This window comes from Lactuca serriola, chromosome 9 (assembly GCF_051521515.1).
Source record: "Lactuca serriola cultivar US96UC23 chromosome 9, Lser_US96UC23_V15, whole genome shotgun sequence".
Taxonomy (NCBI): domain Eukaryota; kingdom Viridiplantae; phylum Streptophyta; class Magnoliopsida; order Asterales; family Asteraceae; genus Lactuca; species Lactuca serriola.
In genome coordinates, this window is record NC_136416.1 from 90,112,985 (window position 1) to 90,132,598 (window position 19,614).

Genomic DNA, 19,614 nt, shown 5'->3' on the forward strand with positions numbered 1-19,614 from the left:
AATTCATTATACCAAAATATTTTTCTAAATACAAAATCATACAAATTCATCTAAATACATTTCCATGCACAAATTAAAATTACTACAAAAGCTATAACTTATCAATTAAGAACTTTATCACTTCATCTTATATATACCAAACTATTAAACCTAAATATCACATAATCATACATATATACAATAGATTCAATTCCATTTTTTTCATTTCACTTTAGACATACAGTACAACTTTCATATTCCAATTTCATACAATTAAACAATACATCCAATTTCATATAATACATCCAATTCAAATTCCAATTTCAAATAATTAAGCAATACATCTAATTTCATACAATCCTACCATTTTAGACATCCAATACCAATTTCATAGAAAAATATACACCTAAATACAAAATCACACAAACCATGTGTAATTTCATTTTCATGCCAATACATAACAATAAGCATAAACACAAATCAATTATACAATAGGCTGCATAAAATATGATAAAACATACATAATCACTCAAAAATCATCAATTTACAGCCAAATAAGAGGCTTGGTCGACACTAAAAATCACTAACCAAAAAATCTTAGAAAACATAGAAATCAATGATACAATCAAATTTGAATGGTAAAACTAACATCAAAACACAAGAAGAACAGAAATTAGGGAAAAAAAAGTCGACCTTAGATTGCTCAATTTCACTGAAATGTTGCTGTGATCGGAATTGCCTTCAATAAATTGGATGGCCGCCGGTAATGAGGGTGGGTCGCCGGTAAACAAGGCCGGTCACCGGTAAAGTGGCTCCCGGTGGTCAGAATCATAATGGGTGCAGATGGTGAAGGCGTAGTCGGAGTTTTGAGAGATACAACGATAAAAGGAAAGAAGGGTCGATTGGGGGGGGGGGGGGGGGTTATCTGACGCAACTCAATAGCGGCGACGGGCAATAGCAACGACATGAAGGTTTTAGCGGCGACATAGGGGTTTTAGCGGCGACACCCCTGGAGGGAAAAGAAAGCGTGTGTTTTAGGAGTTTACAACCATAGGATTGAATAATGATCGAAAATACAAGGATTATTTCACGCGGATCGCCACAGTATCAGCAATAGCAACGACACCTTTAACGGCGACGCCAAGCAATAGCGACGACATGTAACGCGTCAATTACATGTCGCCGCTGTTGCTAGGCGTCGCCGCTAAAGGTGTCGCTGCTATTGCTAACATTTCTTGTAGTGATTATTAGTTAACTAGTTTCTAAACTCTTTCTATTTCGACGTTTGATATATGTTTTAACTATTTTAATGAACCTATGTTGCATTTTGTGTTATATATGAGGTCGAAAAAATGTTTTTGTTTAAAATTGTTTTGCAAAATTCAGATCGGATTAAATCGGTTCGGTGGGGAGGGAAAACTAGTCAAAACCGGTTTTAAATCATATCGAACATTGGATGAAACAGGATTCGTTTTGACGTCATTGAATCGGATTGGATCCGGATCTGGATCCGATCCGGATCCGAATCGAATCTAATTGGTCGTTTGTGCATATCTACTAGGTAGCCCTTATAATAAGAATATTATTTATAAAAATATAATATTAATGATAATTTTATCAAAATATCACAATCTGCAAAAGTTTCTAAATCTTTGAATTTTTATAAAATATTTAAATATAACTAATAATAAATAATATTTTTATTAAAATATCTAATTTAAAAGATGATTCTATTTTAAATTACACGTAAATATTGCTGTTTAGTATATTTGGTTTTTAAAATTTCATCTTTGAGCAATTTTGAGCAACAAAATATGCGGCTGAATGATCCCCACATGCATAAATTCTTTCCTATGTAGGGTAATGACTAGATATCGGCGGATTATCCAATATATTTTAAAATCATAAAACAAAAAGCTCATTATATAAAGGACCAAATGCTTTACAGATTATTAAGCGTCAGTAATATCCAAATAAATATAACAACAGACTCGATCAATCGTAGCATGACGACCGCCGCACCTTTCTCTGGTCCAGTCGGAAATTCCAGATGGTCACTTGCCGGAATGACTGCTGTCGTCACCGGTGGTACACTTGGGATCGGCTATGCTGTGGTGGAGGAACTGGCGGAGTTAGGAGCAGAAGTGCACACCTGCTCACGTAATGAATCTGTACTTAACCAACGCTTACAAGAATGGTCCGACAAGGGTTTTAAGGTCACTGGATCCGTCTGCGACTTATCTTCTCGTCCCCAACGGGAACAGTTTGTGGAAAAAGTCACATCACTCTTCGGTGGCAAACTCAACATCCTAGTAAGTTCATCCATATCATACCCGAAACTCTAGTTCTTTTTTCTTTCAGATGAATCAGAAGACTTACTTCAACATACTTGTCTCCTGTAGATCAACAATGTTGGGACAAACGTATTTAAAACTACGTTAGAGTTTACCGCAGAAGAGTATTCCATGATCATGGCTACCAATTTGGAGTCTTGTTACCATATGTGTCAACTTACACATCCTCTTTTAAAAGCTTCTGGAGCTGGAAGCATTGTTTTGATTTCATCTGTTACTGGTCTCGTTCACGTTTCTGTTGGGTCTGTTTACAGTGCCACCAAAGGTATGGTTTGTTTGGCTCCATATATATAATATCTGATGAAAAACTTTTGGCTTAATGCTAGTTTTGCGTCTGTAGGTGCAATGAATCAGCTTGCGAAGAATTTAGCATGTGAATGGGCTAAAGACAACATTCGGACTAATAGTGTAGCACCATGGTTCACTAAAACCCCACTCATCCAGCATGTAATATTAACAGCTTCTTCATCTTGCCCATTTAACTGTACTGATTGATAATTTTGTAATTCCTTTGTTGTTTTGTATATGCAGCTTGTTGAAAGCGAGGAGTTTCTGGAAGCTGTGGCGTCTAGAACTCCTCTGAAACGCGTTGCAGAACCAAATGAAGTTTCATCTCTGGTGGCGTTCCTTTGTATGCCTGCTGCTTCTTACATCACTGGCCAAACCATTGCTGTTGATGGTGGATTTACGGTCAATGGATTCCCGTGAATGCAGCAACGTACGTACGAGCAGTATTTTGCGTAATGCTCATGGAGTTCAATTGATGCAATGCTATCAAAATTACGAGTTATTGTTCTTCACAATCTGCAGTTCGGAATGACTTATGTCGTATTAATGTTTCTTTTGATGTTCTAGCTCTCTCTTTTCGTCTGTAAGTTGTTTGTTATATAAGTAAAATGGTTGAAATAATTTGACTCGTGATTTACGTTACAGTCTCTACTATAACTTACTATACTTGCCCTTGATAACATGAACTGTCAGATTTGTTTGCTCTCCCGTTGAATTTCTTTATTATCTAATCCCTTTTGTGTTATTGTTCCGTTTACAAATTTGCTTTAATTAAGAGGTTCGTGGAGCTTGAACGAGATATGATTCATTATTTGCGGTTAAGCTACATTCGGGAAAAGGGAACTAAGGTTATATAACTGTGAATAATCATGCAGTCGTAGTCATAAAACAATTTGAACAAGATTCATATATGATTACCATATTTATCTTAAGAAAAATGTGAAATTATATGATAATCAATGAAAACCCACATCACTTATTTATGAATTGTTAGTGGAGCGAAAAAGATACATCTTGAAGATATCATTAATAATTTTGTATCGAAAAAACTATAAAAAATATTTTTGGTTAAATATATGAATTTTTATAATTGAAAATGTTATTTTTAGAAACTAATACAAGTAATATTCTTTCAATTATTGAGTTAAAAAAAAAATTATAAAATTTATATATTTTCTGATTAGGTTGTCTTGAGCCCAAAATACTTATTAACTATTAGATTTTTTTTGTCTATCAAGTTGCATGCATTTGTCATGGTCACGAGTGCAATCAAAGTGACATAAGAAGCCAAGGGTCACATCTTGCAGGCCCTCTAAATCTATACAGGTTACTTTCCACCTGCAAGTAGCCAATTTCGATATTCACATAGATGGAAATAAACTGTGCAACAAACAACCAAAACTGAAAAACCTTACACCAAATTAAACAGCACAATTATAGTTTGGTTAGGATATTCATGCCAAAATCAGTAAAAAATAATCGATAAATTCCCAGAGAGATCGGAATTACAAAATTTAATTGTTCAATGAATATAAAACTTTCGATACCTTTTTATGTATATTTGCAAACTTAATTATTACAATTGTCAAGATAGAATCCAATGGTGCTAATTCAAATCACCAAAAAAATAAAATAGTGCTAATCAGGAAGATTAATAGACCTATTAAATTATGTAAAAAAAAATATTTTTTTTGCAAATGCGTGATAAATAATTACATTATCTATAATCATTATGTTGTATTTGATTTATCAACGAAGACTTTAGGGTGTGGGTCAAAAACATCATAGAGGAGCCTAGACTTTAGGGTGTGTGTCAAAAACATCATATAAGAGCAAATATGGCACCTCCACAACTGCATTATACACAAATAATAACCATCAAAATATTGAAACAAGATGTATCAAATTATATAAAAATAATTGTTTGCAAATGCATCATAAATAATTAGATTTATTTATAATCATTATGTTGTTTTTAGTTTATCAACCAAGACTTTAGGGTGTGGGTGAAAAACATCATAGAGGAGCCTAGACTTTATGGTGTTGGTCAAAAACATTATAGAGGAGCCTATATGGCACCTAGACAAACATTATACCCAAATAAAAACCATCAAAATATTGAAGCAAGAAGATCTCTCTCTCTCCATATATATATATATATATATATATATATATATATATATATATATATATATATATATAGAGGTTCATGTGATACCATTATATTTGTGAGGCGGGAAGGCGCAATCCTAACCACTCATTTTTATTGAAGCACGAAGATCTCTCTCTCCATATATATATATATATATATATATATATATATATATATATATATATATATATATATATATATATATAGAGGTTCATGTGATACCATTATATTTGTGAGGCGGGAAGGCGCAATCCTAACCACTCATTTTGTAGATAAAAAAACATTTTTTAAATGCAAAATAATTGAAAGTTTTTGAAAAAAAGAATTTAAATATTATATTCGTCATTTATATTTTTCCAAAAAATAAATAAATAATTACCATCTTTTGAAATATCTATGAAATATTCTACTAGAATATCATAATATTTTACATATCTAACAAAATCTAACAAAAAACTAAAATATTCTAACATTTTAAAAATCACATTAGAATATTTACAGTTTAATATTCTATGAGAATATTTCATGTATTTAAAAAAAAAAAAAAAAAAACAGTAATTTTTATTTTTCTTTTATTTTACTATGTAAATAAAATGATGAAAATAATAATTAAAAAATAATTTTCGGGTTTTCCTCTTATTTTGCATTATAAATTTATTTTTATATTGCGTCTAACGGTTTCACAAATTAACATGGTCTCAAATAAACCTATATATATATATATATATATATATATATATATATATATATATATATATATATATATATATATACACACACACACACACACACACACACACTCACACACACACACACAAGTAGGTTCATACGAAAACATAAATATTTTGTGAAAATACGAAAACAGATTTTAACTTATAAAAATCAAACACATGTACTTTAGAAATTTAATTTATTAGCAATAAATTAAAGATAATAAGTTTACATTGAAAGGTGTTATGGTAACATAGATTTAAAGGTAGTTTTAACAAACACCTTTTTTCATGTCCTTAATCACTTTTAAATTAATTTTTTCATAATAAAAATGTCAAAAAAACAAGCTTTGCTAATTTGAAACAATTTTTCATGTATTATCGATTATCAACATGTAGTTCAAAGTATGAATTGATTCTTGTCCAAAATATAAGGTTGAGATGACATAATTTTATAGGTTTTCCTTGTTTTCGCGTCTTTGCAAATTATTTGCAATTTCGCATGAACCCTCCATGTTTATATATATATATATATATATATATATATATATATATATATATATATATATATATATATATATTCAAGTCTTAAATACAATTTCTTATGCAAGATGTACAATAAAATTAAACATCTCTTAAAAAAATGTCTTAACATAATGTATGTAACAACCCAAAATACGACCCAAAAATTTTATTTTTCAATATAACCAAAAACCATAATCTGAGTGTCATCTCATAAAAACCATACGTCATGTATCCCAAACATAATAAAAACACTGTGCGGAAAACTGTATCATATCTATGTCATATCGAAATAAAAAAAAACTAAATCAACTCCCAGGATAAAAGCTGAAGCTGTGGTGTGTGCGATGCCATCATCCCGAACTCTTCCCTCTGCTAGCGGAAGTACCTGAAACCAAAACTGAAACTGTAAGCACGAAGCTTAGTGAGCTCCCCCAAACTACCACATACCATACAATAACATATCAAGCACATACTGGGGCCTTGCCCCCTCCATCGGACCGAAGTCCGAAGCTGACTGACTGGGACCTTGTCCCCTACATCGAACCGAAGTCTGAAGCTAACATCAGACCGAAGTCCGAAGCTGACTGGGACCTTGTCCCCTACATCGAACCGAAGTCCGAAGCTGACATCGGACCGAAGTCCGAAGCTGACTGGGACCTTGTCCCCTTACATCGAACCGAAGTCCGAAGCTGACATCGGACCGAAGTCCGAAGCTGACTGGGACCTTGTCCCCTACATCGAACCAAAGTCCGAAGCTGACATCGGACCGAAGTCCGAAGCTGACTGAACATAGCATAAACATATCACTAGCATGAACACACATAAATCCTGTCTGAGCCACGAAGGCATCAGACATGCTAACTACTGCATCGGATCAAAATTCGGATACTACTACTAGCTAAATGGGTCGGCATTGTGGCCTTAGACCCGCTCCTACTGGAAGGAAACTCACCTCGTGAACTGGCTGCTATGTCTGTGGCTCTGGAAGCTAACTGCTGCTGCTCCGGTATCTCCCCGGCTACAAGTCCATAAACACACTCAATCAAATACTAAACACTGCACTGGGTAAAATGACTCTTTTACCTTTGGTCAAAGTCAACTCTTGGTCAAAGTCAACTCTAGGTCAAAGTCAACCCACAGTTGACCTGACTCGCCGAGTTGGGCCGCCAACTCGCCGAGTCTCTAATCTCACTTCTCAATCCTACTCGTGGCTACTCGTCGAGTATGACATCGACTCGACGAGTACCCTCTCGATCCAAGAACTTAGACAATCTTCATACGACTCGTCGAGTCATATGAACAACTCGACGAGTTGTTCTTGAGCTTAAGAAGATTGCCTTGGACTCGCCGAGTTGTATGAACAACTCGCCGAGTCCCTTCATTACTGAGTCTACCCTCAAACTCGCTGAGTCCACTCCACTACTCACAGGACCCACTCGACACCGCTCAAAAGGAAGAAAATCGGGGACTCGCGACTCGACTCGCCGAGTCACCACCATGCAACTATTCTATACTCGTTTCTGCCCGAATCCAATACATACAAAAGATAGATCTGAGTCCAATAAGCTGATTTATCACGTAAAGTTTCCAAATTTACGTGTACAAACATATGAACATGGGAATAAAGGCTAAAAGATGCTTAAAAGGGGTAGATCTAGGGTTAATATGCAAAATAGCTCCATAAAGGCAATAGATCTGGGCTCTACAACTCCTAAATGAATAGATCTAAAGATATCTCGGCATAATAGGGCTTCCATATCAACATAAAGCTTGAGAAAAGCATTAACTAGATCTAGAAAGGGTTTTAAAGCATAAAAGGGGAGGAAATCTGAAGAATACCTCAAAGAGCTCTTGCTTTCCCTTGAATCTCTGCTCTACAATCCTTCTCCTTGCTCCTTTCTTCTTCTCCTTCTTCAAGCCTTCATAAATTGCACACAAGATCACTTAAAACACTCAAGGTCGAAATAGGGTTTCTCACAGCTTACTGAGGGTGAAGGAGGCAAGAATGGAGGCCATAAGGTGGCTTAAATAGTGGGCAACCCGGGGATTTAGGGTTTCTCCCAGACGGACAGACTCGCCGAGTCCAGAATATGGACTTGCCGAGTCGCCAGCTAACACGTGCTCGAAATCCCGACCCTACTCGGCGAGTCAGGCTATGAACTCGCCGAGTCCCCCTTGCAAAACTTCAAAATAAATACCAAGGAATCATCATACCGGAGACGGGTCGTTACAATTCTCCCCCACTTATCTCAGACTTCGTCCTCGAAGTCTGCTACGGCTGAATCTGCAAATATCTCTGGGTAGTGCTCTCTCATTTCCTCCTCAGCCTCCCACGTCCACTCAGACCCCTTCCGGTGCTGCCACTGCACCTTCACTAACTGAATTACCTTGTTCCTCAAGGTCTTGGTCTTCCGGTCCAGAATCGCGACCGACCTATCAATATAATTCAAGCTTCTATCAACCTGAATATCCTCTAGGGGAACGACTGCTGACTCATCCACCAAACACTTCCTTAACTGAGACACATGGAAAGTGTTGTGGATCTGACTAAGCTCCTCAGGAAGATCTAACCGATAAGCAACCCGACCCACCCGGGCCAAAACCCTGAAAGGACCAATAAATCTAGGGCCCAACTTGCCCCTCTTACGGAACCTGATGACCCCCTTCCAAGGTGAGCCCTTCAGAAGGACCATATCTCCCACCTGGAACTCCAAGTCTGAACGCCTCCTGTCGGCGTAGCTCTTCTGCCGACTCTGCGCAGTCTGCAGTCTACTACGGACCTGCTGGATCAACTCGGTCATCTTGAGCACCACCTCTGTGCTCCCGATGACCCGCTGACCGACCTCACCCCAACAAATCGGGGTCCTACACTTCCTCCCATACAGCATCTCAAAGGGAGGTCGATCAATGCTCGCATGATAACTGTTGTTATACGAAAATTCCGCCAACGGAAGATACGTATCCCAACTGCCACTGAAATCTAGAACACATGCCCTAAGCATGTCCTCGAGAGTCTGAATCGTCCTCTTGCTCTGCCCGTCCGTCTGAGGGTGGAAAGCGGTGATGAAATGGAGACGAGTACCCATCTCGTCGTGGAACCGCTTCCAGAATCTGGATGTGAAACGGACATCTCGGTCTGACACCACCGATACCGGCACTCCATGACGTGCCACAATCTCTCGCACATAGATATCGGCTAACTTCTCCGCCGATATACTCTCCTGGATCGGGATAAAATGGGCACTCTTCGTCAACCGATCCACTACTACCCATATCGAATCCACTCCTCGTGCGGTCCTGGGGAACTTGGTGACAAAATCCATGGTAATGTCCTCCCATTTCCACACGGGAATGTCTAACGGCTGCATCTTGCCGTGAGGTCTCTGGTGCTCCGCCTTGACCTTCCGGCAGGTCAGGCATGTCTCAACGTACCATGCGACGTCCCGCTTCATGCAGGGCCACCAATAATCAGGTCGAAGATCTCGATACATCTTCGTCGCCCCTGGGTGGATAGAAAACCGAGACTTATGAGCCTCAACCATCAACACTTGCCGTACTCCACCCCAGTACGGTACCCACACCCTCCCGTGAAGTGTCAGCAATCCCCGACTATCATAATCAAACGAGGCCACTCGGCCCACGATCCTTTCACACTTCTGTCTCTCCTCCTTGAGGCCCTCCACCTGAGCCTCCTTGATCCGCTCCAACAACGGAGTGATCACTGTCATCCTCAAACACAGATCTTTGATAGGGGCCGCCGATACTTTGCGGCTTAGGGCGTCGGCCACCACGTTGGCCTTCCCTGGGTGGTAAAGGATCTCACAATCATAATCCTTTAGCACATCCAACCACCTCCTCTGCCTCATGTTCAGACTCGGCTGATCCATAAGGTACCTCAAACTCTTGTGATCCGTGTAAATAGTACAACGGACCCCATAAAGGTAATGCCTCCAAATCTTGAGGGCAAACACAACTGCCCTCAGCTCCAAATCATGGGTAGGATAATTAGCCTCGTGAGGCTTCAACTGTCTCGAGGCATAAGCTATCACATGGCCTCGCTGCATCAATACTGCTCCCATACCTGTGATCGAGGCATCACAGTAGACTACGAAGTCCTCTACTCCCTCTGGCAAGGTAAGGATCAGAGCCTCACACAATCTCTGCCTAAGGGTCTCGAACGTTGTCTGCTGCTCAGGACCCCAACGAAATACCACCTACTTCTTGGTCAGTCGGGTGAGCGGCACTGCTATCTTGGAGAAGTCCTGAATAAATCTCCGATAATACCCTGCCAACCCTAGGAAGCTCCGAATCTCAGATGGAGACTTCGGGACCTCCCACTGCATCACAGCCTCTATCTTGGCCGGATCTACCAAAATACCCTTCTGGTTGACGAGGTGACCAAGGAACTGCACCTCGCGCAACCAGAACTCACATTTGGAGAACTTTGCGTAAAGTCTCTCCCTCCTCAAAGCCTCCATCACCTCCCGCAGGTGCTCCTCGTGCTGCTCTTGCGTTTTGGAATATACCAAGATATCATCGATGAATACTATCACTGACCGATCCAGCATCGGCCTGCACACGCGATTCATGAGATCCATGAACGCGGCTGGAGCATTGGTGAGCCCAAATGGCATCACCACAAACTCATAATGACCATACCTGGTCCTGAAAGCAGTCTTCTGTACATCCTCATCTCTAACCCGCATATGATGATAACCGGAGCGTAGGTCGATCTTGGAGAACCAAGACGCTCCCTGAAGCTGATCAAACAAATCATCTATCCTCGGAAGTGGGTAACGGTTCTTCACCGTTACCTTATTCAACTCCCGATAATCTATACACATACGATGCGACCCATCCTTCTTCCTCACAAACAAGATCGGCGCTCCCCAAGGCGAATTGCTCGGCCGAATGAAACCCTTGTCTAACAGCTCCTGCAGCTGTGTAGACAACTCCTGCATCTCAGGGGGAGCTAGTCGATACGGTGCTTTGGCTATCGGAGCCGCACCAGGAATTAGGTCGATCCTGAACTCAACCTGTCTCTCAGGAGGTATCCCCGGCAAATCCTCGGGAAAGACATCCGGGTAGTCTCGCACTATAGGAACATCATCAACCGTCGTCTTGCCCTTCTCCCGGGCATCCAAGACGTAAGCTACGAAGCCGGCGCAACCCTGCTGAACATAGCGCCTTGCCCTTGCGGCGGAACAAAAGGTCGGTCCTCGCTGTGGCCTCTCGCCCTGAATCACTAACTCTCCCCCACTGGGAGTGCGAACCCTCACTAGCTGAAGCTCACAATCAATCACCGCCCCATTGGGGCTTAGCCAATCCATGCCCACAATAACCTTATTCCCTCGCAGGGGAATAGGTACCAGATCCACTGAAAACTGCTCATCAAACAACTGAAGGGAACACCCTCTATGCACTCTGCCGACCCTCACGGTCCTATCATCTGCTATCTCAACCTCTAATGGACAATCCAGCTCCCCAGGAGCTCTACTAAATCTCTTGCTAAGCGCAAGCGATACGAATGATCGGGTAGCCCCCGAATCAAACAATACCATATCAGAAATGCCGTTCACAGAGAACGACCCTAAATAAAACATACAATCATAAGCAATATTCAAACGATAATAATAATAAAGAGATGAAGGGAAGATACATACCCGTCACCACATCAGGAGTCGCTCGCGCCTCCTCTGCTGTCATCTGAAACGCCCTACTCTTCGCCACTGGCGCATCAGCTCGGCCCTGCCGGCCATCTGTAATCCTCAAAGTAGCAGGGGCAGGTGCAGCCACCTTCCCTGCTGTGGATAAGCTCGGACACTGGGACTTTTTATGTCCCCTCTGATTGCACTGAAAGCAAATCAGATCTGATGTTGCAACGGCAGTAGCAGGAGCCGTACAATCCCTACTCAAATGTCCAATCCGACCACACTTGTAGCAGCCGGAACTCCCTGCCTTGCACGCTCCCTCTTGCATCTTCCCACACCTACCACATCGACCGTGGCTCGGCTGTCCCCTGGACCTGTGATCTAAAACCCTGGGCTTTTTGCCCGAACCGCCTGAACCCGAAACCGCCTCCGGTTTCCTCTTCTTCTCCATCTCGAGATCAATCTCCCTCTCCCGAGCCCTAGCAATCATATCTTCCAGCGTTTTACAGCTGGACCGGCTCACAAACTGGCGGATATCGCTCCGCAACATCTCATGATAACGAGCCTTCTTCATTTCCTCATCAGCTACGTACTGAGGAACGAGAAGAACCCTCTCCCTGAACTTGGCGGTGATCTCCGCCACTATCTCTGTAGTCTGGGTGAGGTCCTGAAACTCCCTAGCTAACTGCTGCACCTCAATAACCGGTGCAAACTCCGCCCTGAACCTGGTAGAGAAATCAGTCCAAGTCATGGCGTCCAATGCTGCGTCATCTCCATTGGAGTGTCCGACCTCCTCCCACCAATCCCGTGCCCTGTCCTTCAGAAGACAGGATGCCAATCTAACCTTGTCCCCCTCGGGACACCTGCTAGTGCGGAAAGCGTTGGCCACATCCGCCAACCATCTGGTACTCGCTATGGGGTCCCGCGCCCCATGATAGTCCGGAGCTCCACATGCCCTGAACTCCCTGAAAGTAAGGGTGCGCGACCCCATCATGGTCGCCACCTCGGCACGGAAGGTGCCCAATCTCTCATCCATCAGCTCCAGAATCCCCTCCTTGATCGAACCGAAGATCACAGGAGTCTGCTCTAAAATGATGCGCGTAATCTCCGAAGAAAGAAACTCTCGGGTCTGCTCATCCATGCGCTCGTCCCCCGAGCCTGAACCTGATCCCTCCCCGGCACCTCCGCTGCCGGCTGCTGGTCTGGAACGCAAAACCACCATTCTGAAACACATCACAACTACATCAGAAAACCGAAATATCTCAAGGGATCATTGATACTACAACTAGCTCCCTGGTCTTGTCTCAGCCTTTCTTGATTCGAGTACGGATCCTCTGCTTTCAGTAGTACGGGCCGATACTACCTTCCACATCTATCCGTACTTTCTTCAAGAACTGCCTTGACTCCACCAAGTCACTTCTACTACTACTGATCTCTGCTACTCTCATCCTAGGCTTGCCCTAAGGAAACCTCAGACTCAACTCAACTAGTCCTCAGCTGCTGAAGGTCTCCTTATAATGCTAATTAGCCACCACCTGAACACCATCACATGTGACGAGGATCAGATAATCCTTCAAGTAAAAGACCCGTCCCTATAACGGTTGGACTCAAACAAGAGTTGCGCAATAAGGCCAGTTCCAGCACTCTGGGATTATTCAACCCTGATCACATGTGGTGTGACGTGTTCACCTAATGGCTAACTCCCATCACTCAGAACCCCACAAAGCACGAAGCAAGCAGCATTCGGATAAAGGAAACATACTCAGGCACAACTATTCTCATAACGAGAAACTATACTAGCATACAATGCTAAGCTCATACTATCAGGCATAACCTAAACAAGCTATCCTACTGTTGTCTTCTCAATACTAGCATGCAATACTCATAAAGCTGTAACACATAAAGCAGGCACATAAGGCATCCTCCTAGATCCTTAGTCCTATACTAGCATTCTGTTCTACTGAAACTGAAACTGAACAAATAACTTGTATGGGTAATTTGGGAGTACTTACTTGAGCTCGGCTGATCGCATGCACCACACCCTTATCTCGTTTAAAATTTTCTTTCTTTCTAAGTGCTTTCAAAATTCTTTAGAAAACATTTTCCTTTTTTAAAAAATCTTTTTATTTCCACTTAGTTTGAGTTCAGATACACCCGGAAGTGTATCCGAATCCCTCAAACCAGGGCTCTGATACCAACTTGTAACAACCCAAAATACGACCCAAAACTTTCATTTTTCAATATAACCAAAAACCATAATCTGAGTGTCATCTCATAAAAACCATATGTGATGTATCCCAAACATAATAAAAACACTGTGCGGAAAACTGTATCATATCTATGTCATATCGAAATAAAAAAAAACTTAATCAACTCCCAGGATAAAAGCTGAAGCTGTGGTGTGTGCGATGCCATCATCCCGAACTCTTCCCTCTGCTAGCGGAAGTACCTGAAACCAAAACTGAAACTGTAAGCACGAAGCTTAGTGAGCTCCCCCAAACTACCACATACCATACAATAACATATCAAGCACATACTGGGGCCTTGCCCCCTCCATCGGACCGAAGTCCGAAGCTGACTGACTGGGACCTTGTCCCTTACATCGAACCGAAGTCCGAAGCTAACATCAGACCGAAGTCCGAAGCTGACTGGGACCTTGTCCCCTACATCGAACCGAAGTCCGAAGCTGACATCGGACCGAAGTCCGAAGCTGACTGGGACCTTGTCCCCTTACATCGAACCGAAGTCCGAAGCTGACATCGGACTGAAGTCCGAAGCTGACTGGGACCTTGTCCCCTACATCGAACCGAAGTCCGAAGCTGACATCGGACCGAAGTCCGAAGCTGACTGAACATAGCATAAACATATCACTAGCATGAACACACATAAATCCTGTCTGAGCCACGAAGGCATCAGACATGCTAACTACTGCATCAGATCAAAATCCGGATACTACTACTAGCTAAATGGGTCGGCATTGTGGCCTTAGACCCGCTCCTACTGGAAGGAAACTCACCTCGTGAACTGGCTGCTATGCGTGTGGCTCTGGAAGCTAACTGTTGCTGCTCTGGTATCTCCCCGGCTACAAGTCCATAAACACACTCAATCAAATACTAAACACTGCACTGGGTAAAATGACTCTTTTACCCTTGGTCAAAGTCAACTCTTGGTCAAAGTCAACTCTAGGTCAAAGTCAACCCACAGTTGACCTGACTCGCCGAGTTGGGCCGCCAACTCGCCGAGTCTCTAATCTCACTTCTCAATCCTACTCGTGGCTACTCGTCGAGTATGACATCGACTCGACGAGTACCCTCTCGATCCAAGAACTCAGACAATCTTCATACGACTCGTCGAGTCATATGAACAACTCGACGAGTTGTTCTTGAGCTTAAGAAGATTGCCTTGGACTCGCCGAGTTGTATGAACAACTCGCCGAGTCCCTCCATTACTGAGTCTACCCTCAAACTCGCTGAGTCCACTCCACTACTCACAGGACCCACTCGACACCGCTCAAAAGGAAGAAAATCGGGGACTCGCGACTCGACTCGCCGAGTCGTTCTTCCGACTCGCCGAGTCACCACCATGCAACTATTCTATACTCGTTTCTGCCCGAATCCAATACATACAAAAGATAGATCTGAGTCCAATAAGCTGATTTATCACGTAAAGTTTCCAAATTTACGTGTACAAACACATGAACATGGGAATAAAGGCTAAAAGATGCTTAAAAGGGGTAGATCTAGGGTTAATATGCAAAATAGCTCCATAAAGGCAATAGATCTGGGCTCTACAACTCCTAAATGAACAGTTCTAAAGATATCTCGGCATAATAGGGCTTCCATATCAACATAAAGCTTGAGAAAAGCATTAACTAGATCTAGAAAGGGTTTTAAAGCATAAAAGGGGAGGAAATCTGAAGAATACCTCAAAGAGCTCTTGCTTTCCCTTGAATCTCTGCTCTACAATCCTTCTCCTTGCTCCTTTCTTCTTCTCCTTCTTCAAGCCTTCACAAATTGCACACAAGATCACTTAAAACACTCAAGGTCGAAATAGGGTTTCTCACAGCTTACTAAGGGTGAAGGAGGCAAGAATGGAGGCCATAAGGTGGCTTAAATAGTGGCCAACCCGGGGATTTAGGGTTTCTCCCAGATGGACAGACTCGCCGAGTCCAGAATATGGACTCGCCGAGTCGCCAGCTAACACGTGCTCGAAATCCCGACCCTACTCGGCGAGTCAGGCTATGAACTCGCCGAGTCCCCCTTGCAAAACTTCAAAATAAATACCAAGGAATTATCATACCGGAGACGGGTCGTTACAATGTACAACATTTAAATTCACAAGGATAAAGCCTTAGATAAGCATGTGTCTTTTTTTTTAGGAATTTGACTTATTAAGGTAACTAAGTATTTTCAATGTTCACATATGGGTAATATTGTATTCTTTTGTACTCATTTACCCAACTAACTTGTTTCAGTCGTTCACAAATTACCAACTTTATCGACTATTGTAGGTTTTGGGTGATGTGGCATCTACGTGGCTTCTACGTTGCAATACTCATCACCTACGTGGCATTGAGATGTATTCACATTATAAGAAAGGAGGGTGAGATACGACTGGTTATTAATTAAAACCCTAGATCAATCGATTACATCTTCTTCTTCATCCTTTTCTTCCAAACGACAAGATGAATTGCAACTCGATCATCCATGGGATTGCGACTTGACATCTTGTGTGAAGACATCAAGAACCCCTGACAATCCTGGAAGGAAATTCAGAGTTTGTCAAAACTCACTGGTAAATCATTTTTTTTACTTCTTTTTCATCCTTCAATTTAACATGTTTTTATAAATTTCTTTAAAAATGGAAATAATCCAAGCTGTAAATTTTGGCAATGGTTAGATGAGGATGAATGGAGGAAAGATGGAAGAAGGCATTACATGATGAATCTAGAAGAAAGCTGCAATCTTACCTTGAAAATTTATACATTGGAGAATGAAATCAACATATGTAGGATGAAGATTGAACAAGAGATGAACAACAATAAACAAAAGCTGGACAAAGTCAATTGGAAATTGTTTACGCATAGACTTGCATTGATATTCTTGTTTCTCTTGTATGTCAAAATGTTGTTTTAAATTATGTAGTTTATTATGATATAGTATGACTAAATTATGTATGCTTTTGTGATGTTTTGAATGAAAAAGGTTACATTGGATCATTGGAATGGAATTGTACATTGTAATGGAATTGTTATTAAACTTGGTATTATAAAAGAATTTTGATACATTGTAATAGAATCATTGGAATGGAAGTGTACAAACATTGTAATGTTTTAGAGAATCATTGGAATTGAAGTGTACAAACATTGTAATGTTATTGTGAATCATTGGAATTGAATCATTGGAATAGAAATTCATTACTTTGTATTGGTCTGATATCAAGATTAGTACATGTCCAACTCCCATTCCAAGGTCCTCAATTAGAAGGTCAATAAACCACTTCCATGTTTCTTTACTTTCCACTGATACAACAGCCCAAGCAATAGGATATATATGGTTATTTGCATCTCTACCTATAGCAGAAAGCAACTGACCTCTGCACATTCCATTTAGGAAGCAACCATCTAGTCCAATTACCCTCCTATTGTTGGATTAGTGTCTAAGTCCATAACTATAATTGGTATGTACTTGACCCGATTGGCATGGTTTATTTGGGTTGCATGGCATCAGAATAATTTGGATAGACTTTTGTGAGAAAATGATATTTATGATTTGTTAATATATTATAAGTTCTAATATATTAATATGAAATCATATTATTTAATTAGTATTGATGAAGAATTAATTTGGAATTAATTTTGTGATCAAAAGGAGACTAATTAAATATATGGGGATTGATTGTGTGAATCATTCATTCTTATATATGTGGGCTTAGGATCCATAATTCTTCATGTTAGGCTAAAACTATGGAGTAACCCATGGATACTCCATGGAGGTTTTAACCTATGGAGCATAAAGAATGTGGAAAGACATGAGTTACAAGGTGTAACCCTAATAGCCACAATATATAAGGACCCCATGGCTCAAGAAATTAGACGAAGGTGTGTACACATGAGGGCTAGCCGATTTAAGCATAAGAACTTCTCTCTTAAATTATTCCAAGTTGTTGGTGGTGTTGTGTGAACCATTTGAGATGTCACACTTGAGGCACTAGGCTCTTAAGCTCCATGGAATCAAGCTAGTCCATCAAAAGGTATGTCATTCTACTAGTTTCTTGTAGTATAGTTACTTCTTATTATGCTATTTAGGATGAAACCTTAGAATATAGAATATTTGCATGTATAATAGAGAAAACATAGATCCAAGGTTTATAGGGTTGCATGTACACCATAGGAGTGTTAGAATGCTCATAACCCTTCAGTGGTATCAGAGCCTAGGCTTGTGTTCATTTATACTTGATGCAAACTTGTTTTTCAAAACCAAAAATCTGCCCATAATGGAAAAATCGACGAGTTCTGGCCAAAAACTCGTCGAGTTTATGAGTTTATACATGAACTCGACGAGTTCCTTAGAGAACTCGACGAGTTGGTCTTCCAGTTTGCATATTTTCGAGTTTTTTTAGCTGGAATTGGACTAGGAACATTACCCTAAGCTGTTTTGAACTTGTAAACCTATTTTTGATGTGGTAATGTTCACGCTAATCCAATTTCATAGATAATTGTCAATAGATTCATGTTTTGTATTAGTTTAATGGTTAGCCTACTTACATGAAAATATTTTGATCTGAATTATCTTGTTCTTATGAGTTGATTTAGATTAATATAAAAGTTATGTGATAATATGTTTCAATCCAAATTGATCTAAAAGTTGTTCATAATATGTTTTTTGTAACTTGTCCTCAAGTTATATGAAAAGTCACATTTATGATTATTAAAAACTCATAAGATTTCCATAAGTTTTGAAAATGGAGAGTCTCATTTTTAATTGTTTTAAAGTCTTCCATAACCTGTCCTCAAGTTATGGAACTTGAAGAGTTTTTCATTAAAACTACTTTAAACACATAAGTTATGGAATTGAAAAGTTTTTGAATAGTTCAAAACTTGCCCTAAAGTTTTGGAATTTGTAAAGTTTCCCCTCATGAATCCTTTAATTCCAAGTTAAACACTTAGAATTTTAAAAGTTAAAATTTAACCCTTATACTTTATAGTATTATAAGTTATATATATATATATATATATATATATATATATATATATATATATATATGTATATATATATATGTATATATATATATATATGTGTGTGTGTGTGTGTGTAAGAACAAAGTCAGTCTTACCGTTAGTAGGCCTCATTCACGAAGACGGTTTATAAGGTGGTATTAGGTTACTGCCTATAAAATGGAAGTATAATGGGTGTTTACTCTCACCCACCACTTCCTTGACTGGTGGAGGGTAGTTAGCCGAATGGGTAGGACAAGGACAATAATTCTCCCTTCATTATAAGTATAAGCATAAATATAAAGTAACTAAACCTTTTATAAATTCCCAATCTTAGTTACTATAGGAATATATGAATTTAGTGCTAACACTACTAGAAAAAAGGCCTTTTACGACGCTCATTGCGCGTCGTAAAACGCTCAGACGACGCGCAAATGCGTGTCAAGGAAGGCCCTGTCATAAAGAGAGACGACGCGCATTTACGACGCGCGGTTACGACACGCAATGCGTATCAAGGAAGGCCCTGTCATAAAGGAAGACGACACGCATTCGCGTGTCGTAACCTTACGACGCGCGTGTTAATGACACGCAATGCGTATCAAGAAAGCCCCTGTCAAGAAAGGCCATGTCATAAATGAAGATGACATACATTTTTGCGTATCGTAAATTTAAATGTTTAAAAAAAAATTTATATATTTATTAATTTTTAAATTAAATTTTCATTTAATTTCTTATAACA

The 19,614-nt window shown here is 40.3% G+C and overlaps 1 protein-coding gene across 1 annotated transcript; it reads left to right on the forward strand.

Annotated features, from left to right (window-relative positions):
* Window positions 1-1,920: 1,920 nt before the first annotated feature.
* Window positions 1,921-3,242, forward strand: LOC145073553 (tropinone reductase homolog At5g06060-like). The gene is made up of 4 exons (XM_079020096.1): window positions 1,921-2,291; window positions 2,382-2,598; window positions 2,674-2,780; window positions 2,865-3,242. Exons 1-4 carry the CDS (start codon window positions 1,986-1,988, stop codon window positions 3,039-3,041), a joined length of 807 nt encoding a protein of 268 aa, XP_078876222.1. The 5' UTR covers window positions 1,921-1,985; the 3' UTR covers window positions 3,042-3,242.
* Window positions 3,243-19,614: the final 16,372 nt, after the last annotated feature.